Source organism: Ctenocephalides felis, unplaced genomic scaffold, assembly GCF_003426905.1.
Source record: "Ctenocephalides felis isolate EL2017-DRISC unplaced genomic scaffold, ASM342690v1 CF-g0.4_SCAFFOLD_01886, whole genome shotgun sequence".
NCBI lineage: Eukaryota > Metazoa > Arthropoda > Insecta > Siphonaptera > Pulicidae > Ctenocephalides > Ctenocephalides felis.
The window spans coordinates 36,917,079-36,944,772 of record NW_020538040.1 but is presented as its reverse complement, the minus strand read 5'-3'; the positions used below and the strand labels follow the sequence as shown (position 1 = coordinate 36,944,772).

The following is a 27,694-nucleotide window of genomic DNA, read 5'->3' as shown; positions in this document are numbered from 1 at the left end:
GGATATTACAGACTGCATTCTTAATATCAGCTCATGTCATGAATTTCTATCTCCTCCACTTGTTACATGTACATATTTCAAAACATCTGCTTATGGTTAATAAAAGGAAATAACTTTTTTGTTGATAATAATAATACAAAATAATAATGGAGCACCATTGAGCATCTGGCATGTTTAGACGAGCATCATATTTCTCCTATCCTCTTACTTTTGTATATTTTACTTCTCGAATATTTCTTGTTTTGTCTTATTGAATTAAATCTACTTAAATTTTCATATATTCATTGACAGATGACTTACTTACTTTGTAATTTGGGTTCGAGTTTATATTTGTTAATCATGCTTATTTAAGCTCTTCACATTATAATTTCTGATAGCTTGCTTCTCTGTTTATTTGCTTTTTATTTCCTATATGATTCGTATTATATGTATTATATTAGTTTGTAAGCTGATGTATTTTGTCAAATATTTATGGTTCTAAATGTGCAAAATAAATATTTGTTGATATATATATATATATTTTTCTTTTTAATAATTATTGATGTCATTATATACATACTGCATACATACATATATATATAATATATATATATATATATATATATATATATATATATATGTAGCGGGGGAAACAAATGATAATCTAAAACCAATCATTTTTTTCTGCGATTGTTAAGTGGATAAAGCATCTATAACATCTATTTTCTGTCAAAAAGTTTACAATTTTTAATTAATGGGTCTATAATTCCTCTTCATATTTGTAAGAATATTTTGAAATAATAGTTCTAAAATGAAACAACGTTAAGCGGGGTAATAAATACTGAGGACCCTATCCCAATTAAAGAGATAGTTTTGGAAGAATTGTCATTATTCTTTAATTTACAATTTAATTCTGAGAAATGAAAAAGAAATGTTTTTTTGATATCTGAATGAGTTATAAGTGAGTTTTATAATTATTAGCTTAATTATCTGTTTCATAAAAATATTTTAAATAATTGCAAAATAATACATTATTTTTAATAAAGGATCCTTTGTGGCGAATTGTTTTCTTCTTTTCTGCAAAACTCTGGTAAATTTACTATAAAATGTATTCTGAAAAATTTCTCCAAAATGAATTGTCATTTAAACTAGTTAAATTAGCACCTAAATAACTCTAACTGTTGTTGTTGCGCCAGTGGATGCCAGAACTGAACTGCGAAACCTGAACGGGAACCTGTGGCTTTTGCTATAAATTTAGTCGGAGCGCCGCCTGACGTAGAGGAGTTGGTTAATAATATCAGGGTAGTTGCCGAGCAGTTTCTCTACCACTGGAAGACATTTCCAATAAGTGAGTAGCGAATATAAATATTTTTTTAAGTAGGTACAAATAATATCAAAGGTAGTCTAATGTAGCTATAAAGCCAGGAGGAGAGCATATTATGTAAAATTATTATGATGTTAACCCTCCGCCGGTCGGATATTTATTCACCTTCGAACGGTCGGAGTGGTGTGGCTGGACCACCATTCATTTTACATGCTCTTTTATGGGGTAATGAGTTTTTGGTGTCTTCTATATTAACGATTATTAGTAGTGAATATTTATAATAAAAATTATATATTATATTATATTAAAAAAATCGTTGCTTCTTTTTGTAATTTTTCTGTTGTATATCAATGAAAAACAATATTTATTCTTTTTCGGCTCTTTTCGAAATGAATGTGAAATTCAAATGAAAACGAAATGAGGTGCGTCGCCTTTGAAATGAGCTATAAAATTCAAGTTCAAAATTTCAAACGCAGTACGGGTAGAAAAATTTATGATAATGTGCGCACTAGGGTAGGGCGGGGCTAGTTGAGCATAGGGGCAAGTTGAGCAATCGAAATATCTCGAAAACTATTCACCGTCCATTTAAGCATTATATGGCGGAAAGAAAGAGGTTTGGGGAGAAAAACATCCCGCGATCGCTAGTGGCCGCTGGACAAATGAGTGAGGCTCACGGGCGTTTTGTTTTATTTTGAGACCAGAAAGTAAAAAAGTCATTCATCACGAGTTTTCGTTTGATTTAGTCAAATGTTATTTATTTTTAATCAGGTAAATGTTATTCTTCCATATAATTATAGTACTTTTAATATGCACAGAGATTCTGGGTATAATTCTCACGTTTTTTTTATAAACTCACTTTTATTTTGAAATTCCGAGTTGGGGTCAGTTGAGCATAGTTGCTAAACTTGTTCTGTCACTAAGACAATTACCATTAACTTCCAGAAATTAATTATTTTTTTAAGATTTAAGCTAAGTCTATGAGTAATAATATAAAGAAATAATGATTTTAAGCAAATACTGAATATAATGGTAAAATAATTCCTAAGATACGATATTGTTTTGTTGATTCTACTTTTGGTTAATTATTCAAAGAAAATTACTAAAATTTTGTTTTCTCTGTCAATAAAGACTATAAATATAGAACTGGTTATTAAAACTTATTTTATTTCATCACTAATCGACATTGAACTTATGATTTCATTATAATTTCTTAGTGCTCAACTTGCCCCACCTATGGGGTACATTGAGCATACTTGACTTTTTGCATTTAAACAGCTGTAGCTTTTAAATTTTACTTGTTACACAAAAATTAGTATTAACACTTTTGTTAAGCGATAAACAATAAATCCATTAAGCCGTACAGAATTTATTGAGACTTTTCATTGAGGAGCTACATCCGTTTAAGTAAAAGGTTGCTCAACTAGCCCCGCCCTACCCCTACTCATCCGATGTTCAATGTTTGCGATGACCAATAAGTTTTGTAGGTTTTCCAACACTCTCATTGTGAAAATACTAACATTCATGTTACAACACATAGCAAAGAAAATACAAAACGTAACTTGAATAGAAAATACCAGAAAAAAGACAAAATACTGGTTTACATACGAGGTGTGTTCAAAAAGTACCCGGAATTACTAATAATTAAATTTCGCGGGTCTGGAGTGTCTGATTGTCAAATTTTTTTTTTTATTGTGTTGGTATACATGCCCCTAAAGTATGATGAATTTTCAGCTATATTCACTGTTTACTTTGTCTGTGGTAGTCGCTAAGGTTCGACGTGTTTTTCTGAGCTCGGCGATTTTACAATGGAAGAATTGAAAAGTCAAAGAATTTGTATAAATTTGCGTAAAAAATGAAATTAAGTGTTGCAAAGTGCAAAAATTCACCAGATATGGCTCCGTGTGACTTTTTCCTATTCCCAAAGTTGAAGAGACCCATGAAAGGACGGCGGTTTTCCTCGATTGAAGAAAATCGCTGAGAGTGCTCAAGGACATATCAAAAAGTGAATATCAAGGGTGCTTCGAAAATTGGAAAAAACGCTGGCATAAGTGTATTATATCTGGGGGGGACTACTTTGAAGGGGACCACATTAATGTAGACGAATAAATAAATATTTTTTTGAAAAAACGAAAATTCCGGGTACTTTTTGAACAGACGTATATCAAAAAGCGTATATTTCATACAAAATGTATGGGTGGTCTAGACAGACCACTTCGACCATTCGAAGTATAAAAAAGTTAATATCCTTATAATTATCCTTCTGTACATTTTTTCGTCCCGACTGTTTCATTGATCGACAGCTAATGAAATTTTAGGAAAAGTCAAGAAATTTCAAGTCGATAGGATTACTAGAAGTATTTTTTTTTAAATTGAAATCGAAAAAAGTCTGGCGAGACCACTCCGACCGACGGAGGGTTAAACGAAAAGTTTAACACTTTTTTTTCCAAATTACAAAGAAATGGCTCGGACCAAATCGGTTCAGGCATTTTTAAGCAAACGTCGACGAAAGGTCTAATTTTGACAAAGGCCAAAAAAACGATACTAATTTTTGCAAACTTTGCCGAATTTTTAAAGTTAAATGAATTATCGTAAGGCTAATCTACCATAAAAAATTAAAAAAATCGTCGAATTTTTTTTTAATACTTTATTACAAGAAAACGCCACGGCCAATCTCTATCAAAAACTAATCAGCACGATTCTCAACCAATATCTTTCGAACGGTTTTTAAATCGTTTCGAAATCGATTCAGAATTGCGGGCTAAAACGTGGACGAAAATTTTTTCACTTTTCTCTGCGATTTTATAAAGAAACAGCTTGGCCGATCGTCGCGAAATTGATGAACATTAGTCCTCATCGAGATACATCGAATGGCTTTCAAATTTTTGAAATCGGTCCAGCCGTTTTTTGAGAAAATGTCGATTTACGGCAAAAAATCTGTTCACATACACACACATACTTTTTCCAAATTTGGTCTCATTCGATTCAAAATGGCTTGAAACGTCGAGAAAACATTGATTTTTTGATGAAAACATAAACTTCTTCTTCGGGAAGTTAATACAAAACGACTTAACGGTATGTCAGCCCAGAATATCGCAGCCTATTCAACATGATGATAACATCACATTACGATTTATAACAATCATAATTTGAATATGCTATTTCTCAATACAATCGCTAATTTAATATTACGACGTCGAAGCGTCCGTAAGATTCCATTTAATTCGGCTCAATTTTTTTCAATGCTACTTTCAATGATCTCCTTTGGTAAGTGTATTATTGATAACAACCGCCCAATTTCTTTAAGAAAATATAATAATGCTAGTTAAATTAACACATCATTCAACACAATACACCCAGTTTCGTTTTTTCGTCGATTTTGTTTTGCAATCATAATCTTACACCTCTTATATCACCATGAATTCTCAGTTCTACCAACGCCCTTATCAACTCGAGCTCCTATCAGTGAGTCGGAAGAAAGATCAGTTGGCCGCAGGGTAAGGGCCTTACATCTTAGGGACTTGTTTGTGACTCCGCCTTTCGATGAATTGGACGCAGTGGCATCTGATGGCAAAGGTGAGCCAAGGTTCTTAAACAAGACTCAGCTTCAGGCTATCAAGGAAAGGGGGTGAGTGTTTCACTTATAATTCAATTGTATTGATAGTTGATATACTCAGAAATAATATTTTATATTAATAATTCAAAATTGAGAAATAGATTTATTTTATCTTGTTTGGGTTAATATTTTAGTTGAGATAATTAACCAGCAGCATTTAATTAATATTGCAAAATGATTCATATTAATCTCATGATAATATTTAATGTACCAGTCTTAATGTGTTGGTAATTCAAAGAGATATTAAAAGCTTTAAATCGTCATATACACCACCGCACACACACATTCTCACACACACATTATATATATATATATATATATATATATATATATATATATGTATATATGTATATATATATATAATATATGTATATATATTATATATATATATATATATATAACAAAAAATACAAAAACTTTCAGCACGAATCTGTCTTTGCATCATATTTTCTTTATAACATATTAATAATTTGCCTTTTCTGCTTTATGTGCAATTATATTTAATAATAACAAATTAATTGTAGTAGCAAGTGTACATATTTAAATTGTTCTTATTTGCCATTATTTTTAGGATACATTATATTTAAATACTACATCGTAGCATGGAAAGTACAAAAATGATAATATACTAGACGACAGGGTCACCTCACAAAATCTTAAGCTTAGGGGCGTCCATTAATAACGTGATCGATTTTTTTAGGGATTTTGGGACCACCCTCTTGATGATAGGTTGTGATATTTAAAATTATCTCTCCTTCCCCACCAAACATCACGTGTATTTTTAGTTCTGCATTTCGAATTCACGAAAAAATCATTGCTAGACCCCTCCCTACCCCCCAAAGTGATATTTTGTGTATTTGTTAAACCCGCCTTTCCCTAAAAGCCTCACGTGATTAATAGACGCCCAATTATGCAAAAAAATAAAAAAAAAGTGCTTGAAACTTTGTGATTCGAAAGGAAAACTGGTTTTGTTCATTAATTATGAAATAAACAGTATATTGATAAGCAAAATTTGACGTACACTGCTAACTGCCATGAATGAAATAATTGGGTGCAGAGCAAATTCAAACTATTTTTATTTGAGCTAGTTAGGGGTATTTATTTAGTCATTATATATTGTTAATAATTGAAATATTTATATATATTATTAAATATTTAAAACAGTTCATTTAATTATTATTAACTTATATTATATTCGTATTTTATAAAATGTTAATTTAGAATACATGTAGTATCAATAAAATGTAATAGAAAAGAATAAGGTTTTTGTATAAATACCTCTTCACAGAAATAAATTTACAGTTGCTGTTATCTGCTAAAGTTTTATTGATTTTTCTCGTATTACGGAAGAATTTATTGTTTTTTATTTGTCACTTATATATAAATTTATTTTCATAAAATATACGTAAATTACAATATATACTGGTTTATTGAACGAAAGCACAGTATAAGTTAAATTGCTGGAAATGAATTTAATATATATTTTGCATGTTTCACAAATATGTTACATGAGATGATTTTCCTAATTGAAGATCTTGATTTTATCATTAATTTCATTAATTAAATATTCTAAAAAAAAACAGTTTGCATTTTGAAAGTTGTCCTATAAAAATTTGTATATAGATATGATTCATAGAATATCTGTGGTTATTCTTGAATTAAATTATTCTGCTTCTATAACATAAAGTATCTGTGTAATTGATAGAGTATTATGTCTCGATTGCGTTATAAAATAATCGACGATAATAAAAGCTGTGTTAAAAATTTTATTTCTTTCTGTAAAGCTTGCATAAGGATAAACTCGGAAAACCGAAGAAATTAAATGAGGCTCAATTGGAAAATATCCGACAATGGGGGTAAATTTTATTGGACTTGAATTTACTTTGAAAATGTTATATAAATCTTTTACATAATATTTTTAACCATCAGATTCACGGCAGAAATTTTTCTGCACAATTGCAGTTATGTTTTTATTTATTTATTAAGCTTCTTATGCACCTTTGAAAATATTATGTAGAAGAATTTATGGCTGTGATTTGTTTAAATAATAATCCATTATTAATGAACTATATTTTAATTGGGTTAAATGTGTTATTTATGTATGTTACATTTTATTATTTATAGTGTGAAGTGTTTTATACCTTTCTTGAAAAGAATACCACATATCGGACTTAAAATATTATGTTTGCACTAGTATCATTTTTGCTTCTATGCTAAATTATTTTTAGTGGGAACTTTTTTTACTTATTTGCTTTGCTTGTTCAGTTGTCTACAAACATACTTGTATTGCATATTTTTCAAGTAAAAGTATCAACAATCGAATAATCTTATTTGGATAGCAATTCATTTATGGGTAATAATTGCATTATTAGGATTTTTAATAGTCTTTCTTATAGGATATTTTGTCTTACATAGGCTAATTTACAGAAGGATGACATGAATAATTCGAAAACAATTAAAGTGTGTTTTATTATTTTATAATATACATAATAAGCGTATCAAAAAGTGATTTTTAATCTTGATTGTTGTTTGCTGCACCATTTGGAGCGATTTCTTTGCTAATTTTGATTGAATGCTTAAAAGTTAAATAAAAGCACTGAAATAATATAAATTGCTGTATTAATGCTCGCTTTGATTGGAACATTATACAATAACCACAATTTTATTAATTATGTACTTGTTACATCTTGCTTGTTTCTTTTGATCAAAACTTGAATTGTACTAGTTAAAAATCGCTAATATACTACGTTTTAGTAACACACTCAACAGTTTTCTAATTTTTTGCGAATTCAATTTTATTTTTTATTTACTTTTATTTTAATTGTTTTATTTACTTCCAGTTTTTGTTATATTGTTATTTCTTATTGATGAACTTCCTTCCTTCTACTGATTGTTTTCACTGATATGATTTTTAATGAATTTAAAATAATTTGTGTTTTAAACATTTTTATTGGCGTTTATTTAGTAATCATATTTATTTTACTTATATGTATTTAAATAATAATATTATATCCTGCAGAGAATTTGAGGTACCATCCCTTAATTTCCCGGATCAGAAGCACAAATGGCGTCTTTCACCATTACTACAAGGGGGCGCGGCGAGGGCTCGCGAAACTTTAGATTCGGATTTGGCTCTTGCTGCAAGATTGTTGGTAATAACTGCCAGAGAGAGAATTTGGGGTAGTTTTTTCTCAATCAAAGAAGCCTTGAAAGCCATGGGCCGTGGTCTTCTGAAGCTGTTAGACCTAATTTTTGGTAGGAGGTTTTTCTATTGTTTTAAATATATTTTTATTTTAAATGAAACGGTAATAGAATAACCATTTAATTAATTTTTGGAAATATATTCCATTATGCAGCTACTTAAGCGATAACTTTTAGTATCACTTCTAATAGGTGGTATCACAATTAACATCCCGAAGAAGAAACATTTAACTTTCTATCTAAAATTCTTATTCTAAACAGTTCGATCCAAAAATTCGAAAAGTACGTGCATGCCGCTTCACCGATTTATTTATTTCTTTATTCATAAGCAAGCCGTAATCAATAATAATAAATATTATTTCAGGCTCCTGTCGTTGAATTTCAAAATTTAAAACTATTTGGTGAAATTTTATAACATGCTTCCATATGTTAACTATAAAAAATGTATCGGCCTATCCATTACCCAGACTAATGCCCATACTGATATCTACTTAATTTATCTTTTTGTAATTTACCTAAAATTAGTTAAGAACACACAAGAAAATATACATGTTACTAATGATTACTCGATCTTATTACACGGATCGGTAAGATCGTGTAATTATTAGCATAAAGTATATTTTCTTGCGTGCTCTAAATAAATTTTAAGTAGATACAAAAAAACAATAGTTATCGGTATGGGCATTAGCCTGGGTAATGGATCGGCCGATTCATTTTTCATATTGAACAGTTCGATGAATTAATAACATATATTTATATATACAGGGCCGGTCCTGGGGTCCTTAGCGCCCGCATGCAAGTTCTTTTCTAGCGCCCCCCCCTCCCCCTATTAATTTTCACCGTTTTAACAGTTTATCATTAAAATTATATAAATATTTACATATTTTTTAAAAATTAAGTTTTAATTATTCTGGATTTAGTACACAAAAAATTAGATATAATCTAGAAGAATATAAAATATATTGATTTTAAATTTATTTAGAAAATCGAGGCGATTCGGGGGTTGATTATAATCAAGTATTTTGAAATTTTTAATTATTTTTAACGTATGTGCAATATTAATATTTAAAAAAACTAGCATTGAATTTTCAAACATAACACTCGTATTTTATGTTGGATTTTATAAATTTTAATTTAATTTAATTTTTCATCATTTACAATATCCAAAATTGCATCGTAATCTTTTCCTTATTGATATCGTAAGACCCGTCATATTCAGAGTATCTGCTTGTTGTTTTAAACTTAAATTTTAAACGTATTTTATAAGTAATGTTCAAAAATCAGTAAAAAATGCAAAGAAATTACACATTTCTTGAACAACTTATTATATTTGATATGTATTATTTCTGTATAGTTTATAATTATTAAATTTAGAGTATGGACACCACTAGGTATAAAACAAGCCTTAAGATTTTCGTTCCAAAGTTAATTTTGCTTCCATTTTTCATATTTGTTCCACACATGTCTTCAACATTCAAAGTTCAACAGATACGAAACATTTGCAATAAAAGCAAAAGTTACAATTCAATTTCTCGGAATAAACAAGTCATTTTCTAAGCACTGACTCCCCATTTTTTATAATTTGCTTATATTTTTTAACAAGCTCCGATTCAACTAAATCAGCTTGCAATTTTTCATCAATAATGCCCAATAATAAATTTAATCTTTCGCAGGTTTGCGCTTATGGGATTGAACACTAGATATTTTCTTTTTCGATTCCACGGTAACTTCAAACAAAGAAAAAATTGAATAAGTTGATTAAGCAATAAACAGAGCTAATTGTTAATTGTTAATTGTTTCTACTGATATCACATTGCAAAATAAATATGCATTTTGTGTCTCCGTATCACTAGTCAAGTTAAATTATTTATTATAATTTATTAACTATTCTAGATTTTAAATAAATAATTCTAGATTTTATATAAAAAAATATAAATATTATATTATAAATTTAATTTCCGAAACTCGTTTTGGCGCCCCCTAAGGCTTGCGCCCGCATTTTTTGCATGCATCGCACATATATATATATATATATATATATATATATATATATATATATGTTTTATGATTTTATTATGTTTACTTAGAGATCAGTATTTAAATTAAATGATTAAACACGTGTTTCTAAAACAGCAACGATATAGAATATAAAGTGATTCAGATGTGTTTTTTTTCAAAAATCGTTAAGTTACTGCTGTTGGCACAGTAGCAAAGCTACATATCTTTTCTTTTCTAGATATTTTTTTAGCAAAATGCATGCATGTTTCAGGTGTGGACTAGGTTTATATTTCCTTTACGGGCACTGGAATACTCTCAAATGTCAAACAACTTCCTAAAGTTTTTATTCGGGTCTGTAGAATATAATTTGCAGTTAAAATCTACTTTATAAGAAAAATAATTTTTACAAAATTGTAGATTCAATTATAAACTAATATTTTGTATTTTTAGGAGTGCCATCGCTTCAAGCTCATAACCTTGAAGCTAAAATTCGAGAAGAAAGATGCCGTTATCTCGTAGCGGAATTAATTTGTCGGGTATGTGCTTTAAATAAGGGTGTCAAAATAATTTTGAAATGATTTTGAGAAGATTATATACTTGTGAGAAGTTAATATTTATTAGAAATAAGTAATTAACCCTTTCCACTCGGATGTTTCCTTGAAAGAACAACGTAATTCTGTCTATGCGCTCGTCTGTCTCCTCGGTAATTTGTATACACAATGATTCGTATTAAAGCGTCGATCTTTAAATATTTTTCTGCGGCTCGTCAAGCATTTTTAAGTAGAATTTTATTTATTTCGTGAACATTTTTTCATCAATATATTAATTATAATATATTCTTTTTTTGTTGCTTTAATTTATGTAATACTTACTCTTCTTTAATTAAGTATTTTTGTTTTTTGATGCTTATCAGTATATATCAAGCTTTGTTAATTATTATTTATAAGTGCGGCCCGCCATAAAATTTCAAAAATTAAATTCGTTCTTAGAATAAACTTATTACATGATAAAACAGTGTTCTCTTTTCAATATTTACTTTTAGTTATTTCAAAAAAAAATGTTTACCTTTTTTATCAAAGCAAAATTTTCACAAAAAATACAGAGACATATAAAAAACACTATATGCTTATTACACTTTTCTATGATATTATTTTAATGATAACGACAATGGAATCAACGCGCTATGTGTTTTGGAAATTGCTTCAAACTTCAACATACTGCTGAAAATAAATTAGCATTTTATTGTAAATGTATGTTCTTCAATATACACAGAAAGTCATATCAAACAAATTGCATAACATACACAATAATATCATGTTTACGGCAGGTGCGTTTTTGTCAGAATGAGACACCGAGTTGTTGGTAGATTGATTTTAAATCAGTACCGAATGTACTAGTTTTCATTTATTATCATTCAATAAAATTAAGTGAACTCATTATTTTATGATCGAACGCTTGGTAATTGGATAATTATTCAATTGCAGTCCGAATTTGAAGGAACATTGGAGCGCCTTTGTAGTTTTATAAGAAGACAACTTCGTCGTGCCGCCACTGAAAAGTTTGAAGTAGAACGTGAATCTTCGCACGCTCCCGTTTCTGTGCCATATTTGTATTTAACCCCCAATGGTAAACAAATTAATTTTTAATATAAAACTTTGATTTTATACAATACAATATTCATGTTTATACCTTTAAAGGTCAAGAAGTAGATTTAAGGTTATTTAGTCGCGACATTATGAAACGAGCAGTTCCGGTACTGATAGGAATATTAGAACGCGAAACTAGAGGTTGGTTTCTGCATTTTCGTGAAAGATTGATTTCAGAATTGCGAGCCCAAAAGAAATCAGATGTTGACATTGAAAGGGTATTTATTGTTATATTTTGTTTTATATGTTATTATCTTAATATATTTGTGTAAAATATTATAAAATCGGTGTAGGAAGTGAATGAAGCTGTCATGCTAGAGTATTTGCAGCGTGTCTATTCCTGCATATTGGCGCATCCAGAACTTCAAGCTCTCGGTGACGGTATACCACAGTTGTTAGTGCAGCAGGCACAAAGCGTTGTTCTAATGCACAGGTAAATTCTATAACACAATATTTGGGTGAAAACCACCTGCAGGTTATTATATGAATCCGTCGGACTCTTAAAGAACTAATCAATATGTGTAAATAAATAACTATTTTTAATATATAAAACACTACAAACGCTAAAAACAAAATAAAAGCTTGTTCAAGTTATGAATTTCGATTTAAGAAATTAATGTGCGAGTATTATACATAAATTGTAATTCATAAAGTTGTTGAATTATTATTGTAATACATAACAATGTAACAAAAACTAAATTTACTTTTTTTCTGTATTATTCTAAAGAGCGGTGGAAAGTGTGCAGCGTCAACTCATGCTATCGAAAACGAATCTCGAACGCAACCTCAAAGATGAACATCCAATTTTATCCAGAGTAAGACCTTGGTTAATTGCTCGTTTAGCGAACTGTGAACAACAATTTACCACTGAAAAAGCTTGGAGTGCTCATGAAGAAGCCTTGAGAATGTGTCAAGAACAAAGGGGCTTGGAGCAAACTACGTATTTTCTGAACAGGGATTTAACGTTTATGAAAGAGGTAAGAGGTAATAAATGCTTGTGTATTAAATTGTTGTATTTCTTACCGTTTCTATGTTTCTGTTTATGGTTATATTTGAATAATTGCTTTTTGGATTCAAAAATAAAATAAAAGGCAAAAATTTGAAGTTTTATATCGTTATCTAACAATAAGATGTGCGTACCACGTATTAAAATTAGTTACTTTAAATATGCCTGGCATATATTGTAACTGTTTTTTTTATAAGGTGGAACCTTTTTCAATTTTTATAACTTGTATTAAGTAATTTTTAGTGTTTCGTTTTTTTAGTGAAGAAAGATATACTACGTAATATCTGTTCTGCGATGAACAGTGTTATCTGATTTCGCTGTTCCTAGCTATTTGTTGTACAAAGAAAAGACGTTCGACATGAGTCCAGTGGTATTCTGCCGGCTCTCTGAAAAGCCAAACCCAAAAGTGAAATGAATTTGTGAAAAGTATATATAGATAGAACTAAGCTATGGATTACATTTTACTCTTCATAATAAATCACGAAATCTAGGGAAAACAAAACTGAAAGAGGTGTGGCAGGTCATAGTAAAAAACATGTTGAATGATCATTTGGTGACGGTGAAATTAAAACCGTTCATTCTGGTGGCGCAACTAGGAGGAGGCGGGGCAAATCTACAAAATGTTGGTTCTAGACTGTGAGAGCATGGTAAACATGCTGATTATAGGCTATTTCAACAAGAAGGAATTCAAGATCTTTGAGAAGCATGCTAACTAAGGAGAGAGCACGAGGGGTTCAGGGCCACAATAGCAAGCGGCCTTCGCGAATTTGAGTTTTCACTTGCGGAAAAAACAAACAAAATGTTATGCTCTGGCGGATTAAAAACTTGTACTATAAGGAAAATTGAGAAAAAATCCATTTTGCAATGTGCTTTAGGAGAATAGAGAAGATAAAATGGGCAATGTAACAAATGAATAAGTAACTCTGGTGGACACGATTTTGAAATGAAATGAGTGACGATATTTTTCCATGACGACATCGAAAATAAACTAAAAGAAATGAAAGAATTATATTGTAGAAGAACATTCTGACTTACCATATATTGATTTGAAATTTTGATAAAAATAAGTTTGTCAAGAATATTCTGAAGAAACTGATTTTTCAAATAAATTTTATTTACTAAATATTTTTTCAGAGAGAGCCAGTTCTTCTTAAAGAATTACGGAAAGTTAAAAATCCAACTAGAAGCTTTTCTTGGCCAACAAGGATATGGTTTTCTAGAAACTGGATAGTGCGGCGAGCTTTTCAAGGACATTCTGAAGTTATTCCAACTGTTTTAAGTCAGCAAGCGACCAGTATAGTCACTCCTCGCTCCGATCCCAGCCAACCAGTAAGAAATTTGAAAAGACAAATATTTCTTACTTTGGCATTAATTTAATTTTTCTTAAAGGTATTTCTGGTTGAAAAAGAAGTAGTTAAAACATCTACAACACGTTGGCCGTTTTGGAGGTGGTATAATTGGTTGCAAAGAACCTGGAGCTGGACTTGTAATGCAATATTTCTATTAGGTGCTATTTTACCATGGTGCAGTCCAATAGGTATGAGAGCTTTGTTCTTTTTGAACCCTTTTATGCCGGATTTGGAATTATCGCAAGTAAGTAATCACTTTTACTATTTATCAAAACACTTATTAAATTATTGGTTGTATCCAGTTTTAAAGATGTACAATGTTGAATAAAAAAAATAACATCCATTATAATATGTACTATATTTTACAAATATATTTTTTATTGTTATTTTTTAAGATAAATGGAACACTTTTTCCGCGAAAAAGTAGCTTGACGCAAACATTATGTTCTCGATTAGTTGAACTATGGATACATATTTCGAAATCGAGAACAAAATTTGAGACCCAACCTGATACAGGTAAATTTGGATTTTTTTAAATTATTTTTATTTATTATTAACTATGAAATATTAAAATACTTAAAATTAAAAATCTCCCGTTTTTGTTACAGGTTTCATAGGAAAGGGATTAACAAGGCACACTAACAGAATTTGGAATTATGTAATAAAGGGTTTTGGAGGTACTTTATGTTTGTTATTTTTATTTCCAATAACTTGCCTCTGTATAACCTTGGTAAGTTTATTTGGAGCTGCTCTTGCATTTATCTGGGTCCCATGTGTTACACTCATACTGCATCTGTTTATGATTTTGATCTACGATTTTGACAGCCCGGATATCAATAGGAATAGGTATGTAATTATTTCAATCAATTAAATAAATACATCATGATTTATATTCATATAATTTTTGGTATACCTCTAATGTATTACAGATTTTTTGTTCTTGTTGAAGCTTTACTTTTGAATATATTTTTGCAAGGAGTGGTTCAACCAATGATAGCTTTAACCGTTGCCGGTGTCTTATGTCCAGTAGCTGCAATTTTGGTACTAATATGTAAGTTTAATTGTTATCAACAGAATTTTATCTTTTAATTATATATGTAGTTAAAATCATCTATTTAAAGTGATCTTTCAAAGTTAATACTTTGTAGTTTTTGATAAAATTTGCATTAATCAAATACTTATTATTGAACTGAATTACTGAGAACAATGGGATCTTTATTGGGTCTATATGAATTGAATATTTTTTTTACCATTCCAAGTCGAACTGTACTTACAAAATAGTACCAGATAAATGGTTCTCCATATTGCATATTTACGAGTGACAATTTTGACTTCAATCTCATTGTTGTATCAGAAATTTTCGGAAACTTTTCAGAACAGCTACTTACGTTCATATTCTGTTTTCTAAACATATTTAGTTCTGGTTGATGAGAGTAGAGACCGTGACTAGCAACCACAAACAAGGAATATTTACTATTTCGATTACAGTCATCATGCTTTGAATCTGATTGAAATATATTTACATTATATATATATATATATATATATATATATATATATATATATATATAAGGTGAGCTATTTAAAGTAGAAGCGCCATTTGAAGCGGATATTTAAAATCTTCTGTTTCATAAATTGTACTTATATGATTTTTGTCTTTATAGATGCTGTGTTCAGGTATGGATTTCGATTACTATGGGATCATATTGCATTTCATTTAATAATTCGAAAACGTGGCCGCATTCCTGCCTGTGATAGTTTTGTTGTAAAGAGAGTTTCGGGTCCGGGCCTGGCGAATGACTATTACTTCCAAATAAAACCAGAGCAAGCTCTAGCTGCCTTTGAAGCTAAAATGGAATTGGATGAATTATTAGCTTATCAGCAATTCACTGAGATGATGATTCTTCAACCGCAAAAAGATTTTAGCCAATTTGTAGAAGCTTGTTTTGGACCTTTTTCAGCACAATTAGCCAAGTTTGGACCATACAAAGGTCTTGAAAAAGAGGCACAAGATTTAATATCTTCATTACAAGAGAAATTGGAAAAACGTAGAAGAGATCTTCAAACTGGATTAAGCGTTGCAGTAAAGAATAAAATTAAATTGAATGCAAATGAATTAAAGGTAATTTCTACATTAAGCTTATTTTTAATTTGGTAAGAACTACTGTAGTTTAATACTACGTGCCAAGTGGCCCTCAAATGTTTTTTTTTTTGGATTTTTTGCCTAGACAATTTAAGAACAGTAGATTTTAATAGATTTTATGTATTATTTAGTAAATTGAAAATTAGTGCAGATATTTTAGCTACAAAATTTTTAGGTTGTGCTACATGTAATATTCTAATAATGTAACTTTGCTTCAATTTTGTTTCATAGATAGCAATCCAACAAGGTGCCCTGATGTTGGAACGCTTTTATCCCAACCACGTTTTGGCACGTCTTTCTATAAGTGAGGAAGAATTTTGGGACACTAAAGGTTTAAGTCCAGGAGATTGGGCTGGGCTTGCTGGGCTAATGTATACTGACATATTTAGTCTAGATTTCTTAACACCTCTGAATGAAACTGATGCTGCTTTTAAACTAGATGCTCATACTCAAGTTGATTTGCATAGATACAGTGAAATGGTCAACAGCACAGAATTAGGTAAGAATTAATGATTTACATTAGATTTTTATGAGGTCAGCATTTTTATAAGTAAGATTTAACATGGAGTAAGATCAGGTTTGCTTTAAAGTGAGCATATGTACAGCGAAACTAGTAATAGTTACCATAGATAATAAGCTTAAAAAACATATATTACATATTGTGTATATTATATTTTTATTATAGTATGACATATAGTACTATAATGTAACTATATAACTATAATGTAATTTTATAATAATTTAATATAAAATACATACTTTCAGGATTTGGTGGTCCAGATTTACTAGGAGCCGTTTATTCACCTAGAGGCAACATACAAATTCATTCACCATATTTGGAAATATCAGCTTTCAATCCACGTTCAAGAATTACTTTAACGACAAGAAAACTAGAGAAAAGGAAGTAAGTTATTCATTGAATATACTATATGAAAATAAGGTTTGAAAATAAAGTTGTTTCTAGTCGATTAGAACATAGCTTATTTGATTAATTTTTAATTAACATAAATAGATTTTTTTTACTATCTAGAATGTATACGAAAATGTATTTATACAAGTATATTCAATTATTAATATATTCACCATAAGGTGTCATTCGTTCCATATCAAACACAGCTCAATTTACTTATTCTATTTCTCAATTCACTTTATCTTTATATATATTATAGATGTGCTTTGTTTTTAATGAATTTTTATTATAGAAATAACGTTAAAAAAATACCTTACAGTGAAGCTAATTCTCATATGTCAGTGAGCAGGAGTGCTCAACGTTGTCGCGCCGCCTGTCCAATCTTTTCAGATAAGACTGGAAAAACTCAATGGACGCAATGGAAAACTCGTAATTCGCCGAGGAAAACATATATGGCCGAAAAGTTATTAATACCCTTGCCTGTCCCGCATCCTGTAGTTATTGCCATAACCATTCATAATAGAGACTCTGAACAACCTATACCAATTGATTCTGATATTTGTCGAGAGATCATGAGAGCTGTGGAAGACAGTCATCTTGATCTTCATGGTAAGTCTCTCAACTATGAATTTATATGTGTTTTAAACAAAATAATGTAAATTTAATCTGTTAAAACCATATAATTAAATAATTGGATGGTATATCTCGTACGAAAAAATGGTACGAGTAAAAAGGTTTGACAAAAGAACATTATTGTGAATGATTGTAATTATTTATAACACTTTATAACAGTTAACTGCTATGGTTTCGGTGCCAAATGGTATAAATGGACTGTTGTTTCAACTTATTTCAAAAAAAACTTGGTTTAAATTTATGTAGTCCACCTATAAGGTGTTAATTTAAAATGCACAATTTTTAACTAATGCTCAGTTAACTATTCTACAAACAACTTTAGTGACAATTTTAATAAAGAGGTTTAAATGTAAAAATTCATTAAAATTTAAATTAATAGACCACACTTTTAGAAAATACACTGTATATATATTAGGTGCGAGTTAATTTTTTCTTCAACAATATATAATCTTTAAACAATTTGTTGAAAATAACTAACATGTTTGGCAAACTTGTAAAAATCAAGTAATCTGCATTTATTTTGAACATTACTACCTTTGCCCTTTTATTTCCTCACGTTTTAATTTTTTAAACAATTTTTCAAAGTTTCTCTTTTTATTTTACTTATAGTTAACATGGCATCAAGATATAGAGGAGGTGCCGGAGGACAAGGAATGGATTCCAGCTTTGATTCTATCGATTCACAAACATCTGCAGGAACTGGAGATAGTCTTGGTAATTACATATCAATATGAATATATGCTCATATCATAAATACATTGACAACTGGATATTTGTAATTAATATCACCTGGCCACACAATTCTTATGAACGCTATAATTATTAATAACGTAATATGGCATTGTGTATTATAATAATATCGCACAGTTTTTGTAAAATCTACGAACTAGTGAATCGGGCCCTCATATGAAAAACTCATTCTCTAGAAGAATAGAATTCTGGAAGGTAGGCCTCCTTAGGAAGGCCTACCAATCACACTTGCGTTGTTGCAGACACAATTAAATGTTAAAAACTGACTTAAACGTGCTAGTGAAACAACTTTTTGATGTTAAAATATATGATTATTTGTAGGCGATGGTATAGATGGTATAGGTGGCGAAGAAGAAGGCGGTCAAGAACCACAAACACTCCCCTGTGGTGGGGAAGATAATGGAGTTAAAATTGGAGGGCTAAACACGCAACCCGTTGCGGGCTATCACTGGACCTTAAGTAACTGGGGCGCAGGTGAATTATTATTATTTTGGAACCTTTGGAAAATATCATTAAGCTTATTTATGACATCTTATCATTCAGCTTGGTTTTACATAATTGAATAAAACAACCTTTTGCAAAAAGTTTTTCACATAATTTTCTGAAATTGAAAGAAATATTCATAATCGTTTTCTGACACTTTTTTCCCATTATTTCATACAACTCAAATTAAATATACACTCTCCTTATCATTTTTTCGGCAACAGATTTATTAAAACATATATAGATGATGACTTTAGTTTATCTTAAGTTTCTGCTTCTATGGAAAATTTGGGAAGTTTTTAATAATTTTTACTTTCCTGAGCCGTATAATTGATTCGGCAGATTGGTAGCACCTACGATATTATCTTTTACAAAAGTGTGTTTGTATATATATATATATATATATATATATATCATTAAATTAACATTTTAGCAACAGGCCGAAGACGAAATAATTCAACGACCGTCAGGGTTGACCTGGCGAGTCCTGAAGACATATCGCTCGATACGGACAGCTCGAGAGCAGTTTTTAATGCATATGGAACCAACGTTTAATATTGTTTAGATATATATATTTAGTATTATACTATAATATTTATGATACTCGTAAAAATCATGACAATTTTTAATAATGTATTAGTTTAAGGTATTTTAAAATGCACTCACAATCATGGAAGTTTGAAAAGATATTTAAATGGTTTCAATACCATAGAGTGATAATAATTTTTTGCTTCAAATATCATATACCAAATATTGATCATAAACAAAAATTGTAAATTTCGTAATTGTAACTTACGACAGTTGATTTATGTTGCATGAAAGCATCGTCGGTTTTCCGCCTAATGAACGAATAATAAAAATAAAATTACGTATTTACTTGTGTAAGGCCATTCAAGTAAAATTACACACTTTGAATTAAATGAGTTAGTTGTAAATCTCAGAATTTAATAATAAATACCAAAACCCCTCTAAGTAAAATACTCATTTTATTCACTGGTCATGTATTTATTTGGATATATGGTGCAGTCTATATTGCTTCACAATGTTGGAAGGCCTAAGTCTGATACCATATTTGTATTATCCTGATATCAAGCAGCAGCTATTTTATATTTATTTTAATTTTACCATATATATTTATATTTATACTAAAATATGTTTTTTTATCGCTGTTGCATTATTTTATTGACGTTGTGTTTGTGTGTTCATATAACTATTTTTTAACCATTTTTATACATATATATTTTTGTGAGAGTGAGTGTACACACATAAATATGTAGATTTTTGCACATTGCAAAATTATATCTCGGAATTTTACTGTTAGATTTTTGTTAATAATATATTATAGCATTATTGATAAAAAATATAAGAACGAAACACCATTTTTATTCAACTTAAACACTGCCGAAATATTTACTATGTCCTTGAAAGATATTGTAATATGCAATTAGTATTTATATTTATATTTGACTAACGAATAAATATACGTGTGACTATATGCTAATCATACTGCATAATAGAAATTAGAAATTCAGATTTATTGTATATAAATAATAAATAATGTGATAATTTTGGCTTATTGTTCAAAATAATATAAAATAAAATCGATTCTATTAACTTCCTTTTTACATTTTATTGGATTTTCTGTTACCATTTTTATGTAGAATATACATAGTTTATTTTATATTTAACCCTCCGTCGGTCTGATATTTACCTTGAAACGGTCGGAGTAGTCTGGCTGGACTACACATTTTTTTGTCCTAATTTTTTCATTGATCGATAGCCAATGAAATTTTGGGAAAAGTCCAGAAATTTCAAGTCGATAGGATTACTAAAAGTATTTTTTTTTAAATTGAAGTCGAAAAAAGTCTGGCCAGACCACTAAGACCGACGGAGGGTTAAACGAACATTTTGTGAGAACTTACATTGAAGCATCTAATACATAGGCCATATTTACAAAGAACAGAATCTATATGTAATTGTTCTCCATGAAGATAAAATCTTTTACCAAGATCATGTAAAGAGTACCAAACTAAAATGAAAATGGATAGAGAAATTTACAGGTTGATAGTGGTAAGTTGATTATTAGTGTCTTATTTTGTGTTAAAATCGTCATTTGGTATCTTTCTTTCTATGGAACGCAAGTCTATAAGGACTCTTGCAAATATGCTGGTGCGTTCCAAGCAGCCTCTGGTGTTAATATCACTTCTACTGGTGTAATTTTTTTGTTTAATGCCAACTCTATATCATCACGATGCGGCACTGAAACGTGCTCTGCCAATCAATGTCTCCTGAACAAGACGGACACTCCGGTGAGTTGTCGTGCTTTTCTTTAAAATAAGCAGATGTGTGCAAAATTGATAATCATGTATGATAATTAATGTTTAATTATATTATTAATGATAATTAGTGTTTCGTAAAGATTGGCCGAGCCATTTCTTCGTAATTAATTGTTGAAAAATATTTTTTTGGCGATTTTGATGAAACTTGGCAAAATGAACGTACGATTAAACATCCATATATATTATAGACCTACGAAAAGTGATTTAATTTATAACAATTAATTACCTCTTAGGATATGCACATAAACTACGGTTTGAATACAAACAAAATATCGCGATTTTCAAATCTTAATATAAATTAAACCGTGTGAAGCTTCCGATCGCATCGCAATTGTAAACACATCGTGATCAGTATGTTCTTATTGTGAATCAGCTTGAGGTGGCAATTCCGTTGATTAAGAATTTATAGCAAACACAGTTTTTTATAATAATATTTTTTTAGAAACAATATCAAGGTAGCCGTAATTATGGTCACACAATTAAGGGTGTGAGCATTGCAAAAGGTATCTTGAAATATTTTTGTCCTTTATTTTCAACTGTATTTTAATTCATTGGTGCCTTTGATGTCAAAAAGTTTAGCGATGACTAAAAATATTGTGGCGAAATTACAGTATATGTTTTTTTTTGTAATTTAACTTGATTGATTTGATTTGAAATGATTATTCTTTATGTCAAACTTCTGAAGAATACATATAAAGAATATCAGAGGCGATACATTCAAGAAAAACGGATACGGTAGAAAAGGCTGAACAAAGAAAAAAGTATCGAGAAAATAAACACAACTCAAAATACATAAAAAGAACAATAAAACACTTCGAAAATTGAGGAACGATATTGTAGGAAAAGGATAACAGAGAAAACAAGAGAATAAAATCAGTCTAATCAATGGCGATTTTACGGTAGTAATGAAGGTAAGAGGATTTCTGGGCAAATTCTGGGAAGATCTGATGATAAGACTAAGTATCCAAAGTACGTTGTCAAAACCATGATTGTGGGCGGTTTTGTACATATGGAATTTTCAACTAGCATTTGCTTGATAAGTACGACGTTTTAGATTATGATACCAATGCCATACCATAAAAAATGCCTAATTATCCTGTTAGCTATAACTTATACGATTAGACATTGTTGATTTTGAAAATTTTAAAAATTATGTACGGTTTTTGATACAACAGTTACCTTTATTTGAACTTTAAATTTTACATTTAAAGTTTATATTTTTGATTAATTGTAGCTACTTAATTACTACTTTAAACATTTATGTAGCTTTAAGGTTTATGATTTTGATTATTTAAATTACTTCTTTTAATACTTTTTGTTTGACTTATTTACTATGATAATAAACTTATTTGCTAAATCTGTGACATAGCAGTTTTTAACTTCCCGTAGGGTAAGTTATTGTAATGGGCCGAAAATCGGAATTGAAAATTTTTACATTTCTCGACGTTTTGAAGGTATCTGAACGTTTTGGCATACCTCAGAAAAAATGGATGTGTGTGTGTGTGTGTGTGTGTATATATGTATGTGTGGATACAAATTTCCAGTCACGTTTTAGGGCGCACGGATCAACCGATTTGAATGGTTCAAAAAACATCCGATTCCTATTGATTGGGAAAAGAGCTGATTAGTTTTTGGCAAAGGCAGGTCCAGCCGTTTCGGAGATACGGAGCAAAGAGTGCAGAAAATAGAAATCGTATTTTTGAGAGAACGGAGTATCCGATTTGAATGATCTAAAAAACATTCAATTAGTAATGATTGGGAGAAGTGTTTATTAGTTTTTGGCAAAGGCAGGCCCAGCCATTTTGAAGATACGGAGCTAAATATGTAAAAAATGGCAGTTTTTGAGAGAACTAAGCGTCCGATTTAAATGATTCAAAGAACTTTCTGCTTGTCTTAACAAAATAATCGATTTTGGAAAAAAAAAATTGTCCCATTTTTTTTTTTTTCTTTTTTTTTTAGTTTTTTGTATATCGAATATATTTATTTTTAATTCTGACTATAGTTCTAATATACTTTACAAATAATTTAAACTCTGCAATTCAGTTTATATAATATTTATAAATATTAGACAATGTTACAATATTTATAATAATCTATTTGAAAACATTCAGTAATCCTCGAACATTTCGTTACGATGGCACGATGCCACCCACCCCACTAGTTATTTCATTATTTTGAAAATACATACTTTAACTTTTTTAAGGTAAATTAAATAGTGTTTGAAAATTTTATCAAAGAAATATTTTTTAAATTACCATAATTAATTCTTTTGACTTGGATGCCGCCAAGGCAAACTCGGTGTTTTACCGGTAATTTCTATAAATGAAAGCCTGCGATGCTAAATAATATTCTACATTTATATTACACTGATAATTTTTATTTCTTTCACTTTTCTACTTTTTCTGAAAAACATCCAAGACAAACTTTCCTTCCGTAATGTGATATAAGTATTTATTTTACGATATTCTCTGCCATATCGAACGCTAATATCCTTGCAGACTATAGGATGGGAATACCCAAACCATAAAATATTTATGTTAGGACATAAATATGAAATTTAAGGTTTACCTGATGATCTGTAGATAATCACTCGTTACATTAATCTGACCAAAATATTTCATATCATCAACAAAATTAACAACTCATGATAAGGGATATTTTTCGAAAAATTATAAAGTTCTTTATCATTCATTTTGTTTTGAATACATAATTTTTTGAAACTTTGAACGAGAAATAATTTAACTGCATCTTACTGCGCAGAGGATCTGTTGGAAATCAAGAACAAGGATCGATCTTCGAACCATTATATATTGCTATGACCAAGATTAGAACAATGAATGAACGCTTGGCTTCAAAGACTTAATCGCGCCCCATGTTAACCGTTGGAACAATTGAAAAAAAAAACATTTCATTTACATTTTCGAAGTGGATATATGCTAAGATTATTTATTTGTATCAAAACTTTGTATCTGATTTAATTTAATTAGATAGTTTGCAAATTGTATTCAATACCATTCTACTCTATAGAAAAGTCTATACTTTATGTAACTTTTTTTTCAAAATCATGTAATAAATGATATAAGAACTTTTTAAATTTTCGAGACAAATTTTTCTTCAAAATTATGTAAGCTTATAGTAAAAATAATTGATTTAAACGATAGAAATTGAGATTTAGAGCATTTTTACAAAACTATTGAAAAAATGTTTTCATCTGTTAATTACGATGTTAATTACGTTAATTACAACTTACATGCAATACTAACGAATGCTAACGAGATCGTGTACTACTAACAGATTTTAAACATTAAGATTAGAACAAAAGCAAAATTACTTTATTGAGAAGACGTGGTTCGGTTGATGTTTTTGCACACTTCGATTTCCAGTTGCGTTTCGAAGGAACTTTGAATCTGAAATCGATTCAAGATTAAGAAAGCTAATTGTTACATATTTAACTGTTTTTTACAAAAACACTCTTGACCGATCTTAAACACCTTTCGAATAAATTTAAATATAACGAATGTTTTAAGGATTTTTAAAATATAAAAAGAAATTAACTGTTATAATATGAAGAAACGGCCTGATCGATTTTAACAAAACAAAACTAATCAGCTGATATATTTGAAAGGGTTGTTGAATTTACATGATGAGTTCAAGATTTTTCGCGAAAACGTTGCGAAAAATATCTCTTTTAACTGTTACAAATAATCGATTGATTAGCATGCAAAACTTCTTATCCGGATTAATATTCGAAATATTCGTAGAAATTTATACTAAAAATCGTCGACTGAGAACAAGATTTTATTCCATTGACTCCAGTTTTTTGTTTGGCAAACGATTCAGAATTTCTTCAAATTTCAAGAAAATTTTATAGTTCAAGAGTTAAGTTTTCTAGAAAATATATAAACTTTGACAGGAAGTTAATAGATTACTATACATAACTTATTGTCAATGTAATGATTATATTGAGGATCCAAATGAATTGCAAGCAACTACTACAGCAACTTCATTAGTCATCCCGAAATTAAAAATGTTCTATTGCAATTTTCTTTCATTTATAATTGTTTACAAATATTTCTAAATTCCCGTAGTTAAGTAATTAAGTAAGTTATAGTAATGGGCCGAAAATCCAAACTGAAAATTTTTGCATATCTTCACATTTTGAAGGTTTCTGAACATTTTGGCATACTTCAGAAAAAATGTATGGGTGTGTTTTGAATGTCCGAAATTTTTCGTCCACGTTTTTGAGCGCACGGATCAACCGATTTGAATGGTTCAGGAAACATTCGATTCCTATTGATAGGAAGATGTGCTGATTAGTTTTTTGCAAAGGCAGGTCTAGCCGTTACGGTGATACGGAGCAAAGAGTGCAGAAAATAGAAATCGAGTCTTTGAGAGAATAGAGCATTCGATTTGAATGATCCAAAAAACATTCAATTTGTTACGATTGGGAAATCTATAGATATATCTTCAGAATGGCTGGACCTTGCCAAAAACTGGTCACCACTTTTATCTGTAGCTATTTAGCTCTTATAAGAGATAAATGTACAAAAAATGGCAGGGTTTGAGTGTACTAAGCATCCGATTTGAATGATTCAAAAAAATTCTGCTTGTGTTGACAAAACAATGGCTTTTGGGAAAAAATATTGAATATATTTTCCAAAAAAAATTTTTTTTGTATATCGAAAATAATTAAGATTTTAATTCTGGCTAAAGGCCTGAAGCTAACTATATATACTTATAATTCTTATAAATATTAGACGGCAAGCGGTTAAGAACGACGGGACCTGAATCAGAGGTCCCGGGTTCGATACCCACTTCGAGCAGCCTGTTGTCAGGCAGCAGTGACAACGATTTTCACTTGGAAATATAGATAGCAATATGTTTCCAAGTGAAAATAGCCCTCACCATATTGCTGCACCAATAAAAAAAGTCAGCCCTATTAGATTAATTCTAATAACAAAAATCATCAAATATGGATGGATTAACCATTGGGTTACCATCTAAAAAATACGAAGTACGGAGAAGTTTCAGCCCAACAGCTCATAGGACATAAGGTTCTGATTGCTGTTAAAAATAATAATAAAAAATAAAAAAAAATTAGACGATGTAACATTATTTATCTATTTGAAAACATTTATTATATTTCTCGAAGATTTCGCTGGAACGAGAAGTTCCAGCAACTTGCCTTTGCACGATGCCATACATCACGAGTTAACTAGGCAATTGTGTCTGTCAAAAAATTATATGATATATTAATTGTATTCTAATACGATCATATTTTCAAAAAATAAACAGAATGCATGTTTGCTTTCTGACTATATGATTTAATGTGTATGATGTATATGGGACTCCCAATTCACTCCCATAATGGGAGTGAAAGTGACAAAAGATTGCGCTCCTCTTAGCAAGCTGCCAGAAGCAATAATAATTTCATATATCACAGTACAGTTCGCTTTATCATACACAAATGAGAATTTTAGCATGCGATATTATAGGATTGAACATTATCACACACACACATTTATATTTATTTAATGTATAATTTATAAATATTTTCAACATTTCGCGGATGTCCCTTCTTTCAGGAACTTGATCAAACATATAATAATATTCATATTTTTATTTTATTTTTTATATCTTTATATTTTTCATATTTTTCCTTTTTATATATGTATATTTTTATATTCTTATTCTTTTTAAAATTTTTACTGTTTTTGTATGTTTTTATGTTTCTTTTATATTTTTTACTTTATACATTTTTTAAATTCTTTTGTTTTTTATAATTTTCATATTTCCATATTGCTTCATTTTAATTTTAATTTCTTTTTTAAGTTTTATATTTTTATATTTCCATATTTTTTGATATTTATATATTATAATATTTTTACATTTCAATTTTCAAAACTTTTTTATATATTTTATAATTTTTATATTTTTAAATTTTTATTGTTGATTTATATTTGTTTTATCATAGTTTTATTGAGTTGATATATATTTTAATATTTTGTTTAAAAGAAAATCAAACTTTAACACTAAATTTTTTTTAGTAATTTAGGTAAAAAGTGAATTCCATCAATTTTCAAATAATGAAGAAAGTGTGTGATATATTTAATATATAAAAAAATGTTTCTAATTGCAGCTAAATCGGCTGATCCGTGCGCCCGAAAACGTGGATGAAAAAATGCGGATATACACACATCCATTTTTTCTGAGGTATGCCAAAATGTTCAGAAACCTTCAAAACGTGGAGATATGCAAATATTTTCATTTACGATTTTCGGCCCATTACTATAACTACCCTACGGGAAGTTAAAAAAATC

At 29.6% G+C, this 27,694-nt stretch overlaps 1 protein-coding gene across 1 annotated transcript; it reads left to right on the top strand.

The window, feature by feature from the left end:
- Window positions 1-1,191: 1,191 nt before the first annotated feature.
- Window positions 1,192-20,179, top strand: LOC113374909 (the record flags this gene model as incomplete). Its single annotated transcript, XM_026614871.1, has 20 exons — window positions 1,192-1,327; window positions 4,730-4,928; window positions 7,936-8,171; window positions 10,566-10,651; window positions 11,600-11,741; window positions 11,813-11,979; window positions 12,055-12,194; window positions 12,489-12,738; window positions 13,902-14,096; window positions 14,157-14,360; window positions 14,512-14,632; window positions 14,725-14,962; window positions 15,046-15,167; window positions 15,781-16,238; window positions 16,491-16,758; window positions 17,025-17,163; window positions 17,489-17,778; window positions 18,412-18,516; window positions 18,874-19,026; window positions 19,469-20,179. Coding segments are annotated over 20 exons (3,771 nt in total), but the record flags the coding sequence as incomplete, so codon positions are not given.
- Window positions 20,180-27,694: the final 7,515 nt, after the last annotated feature.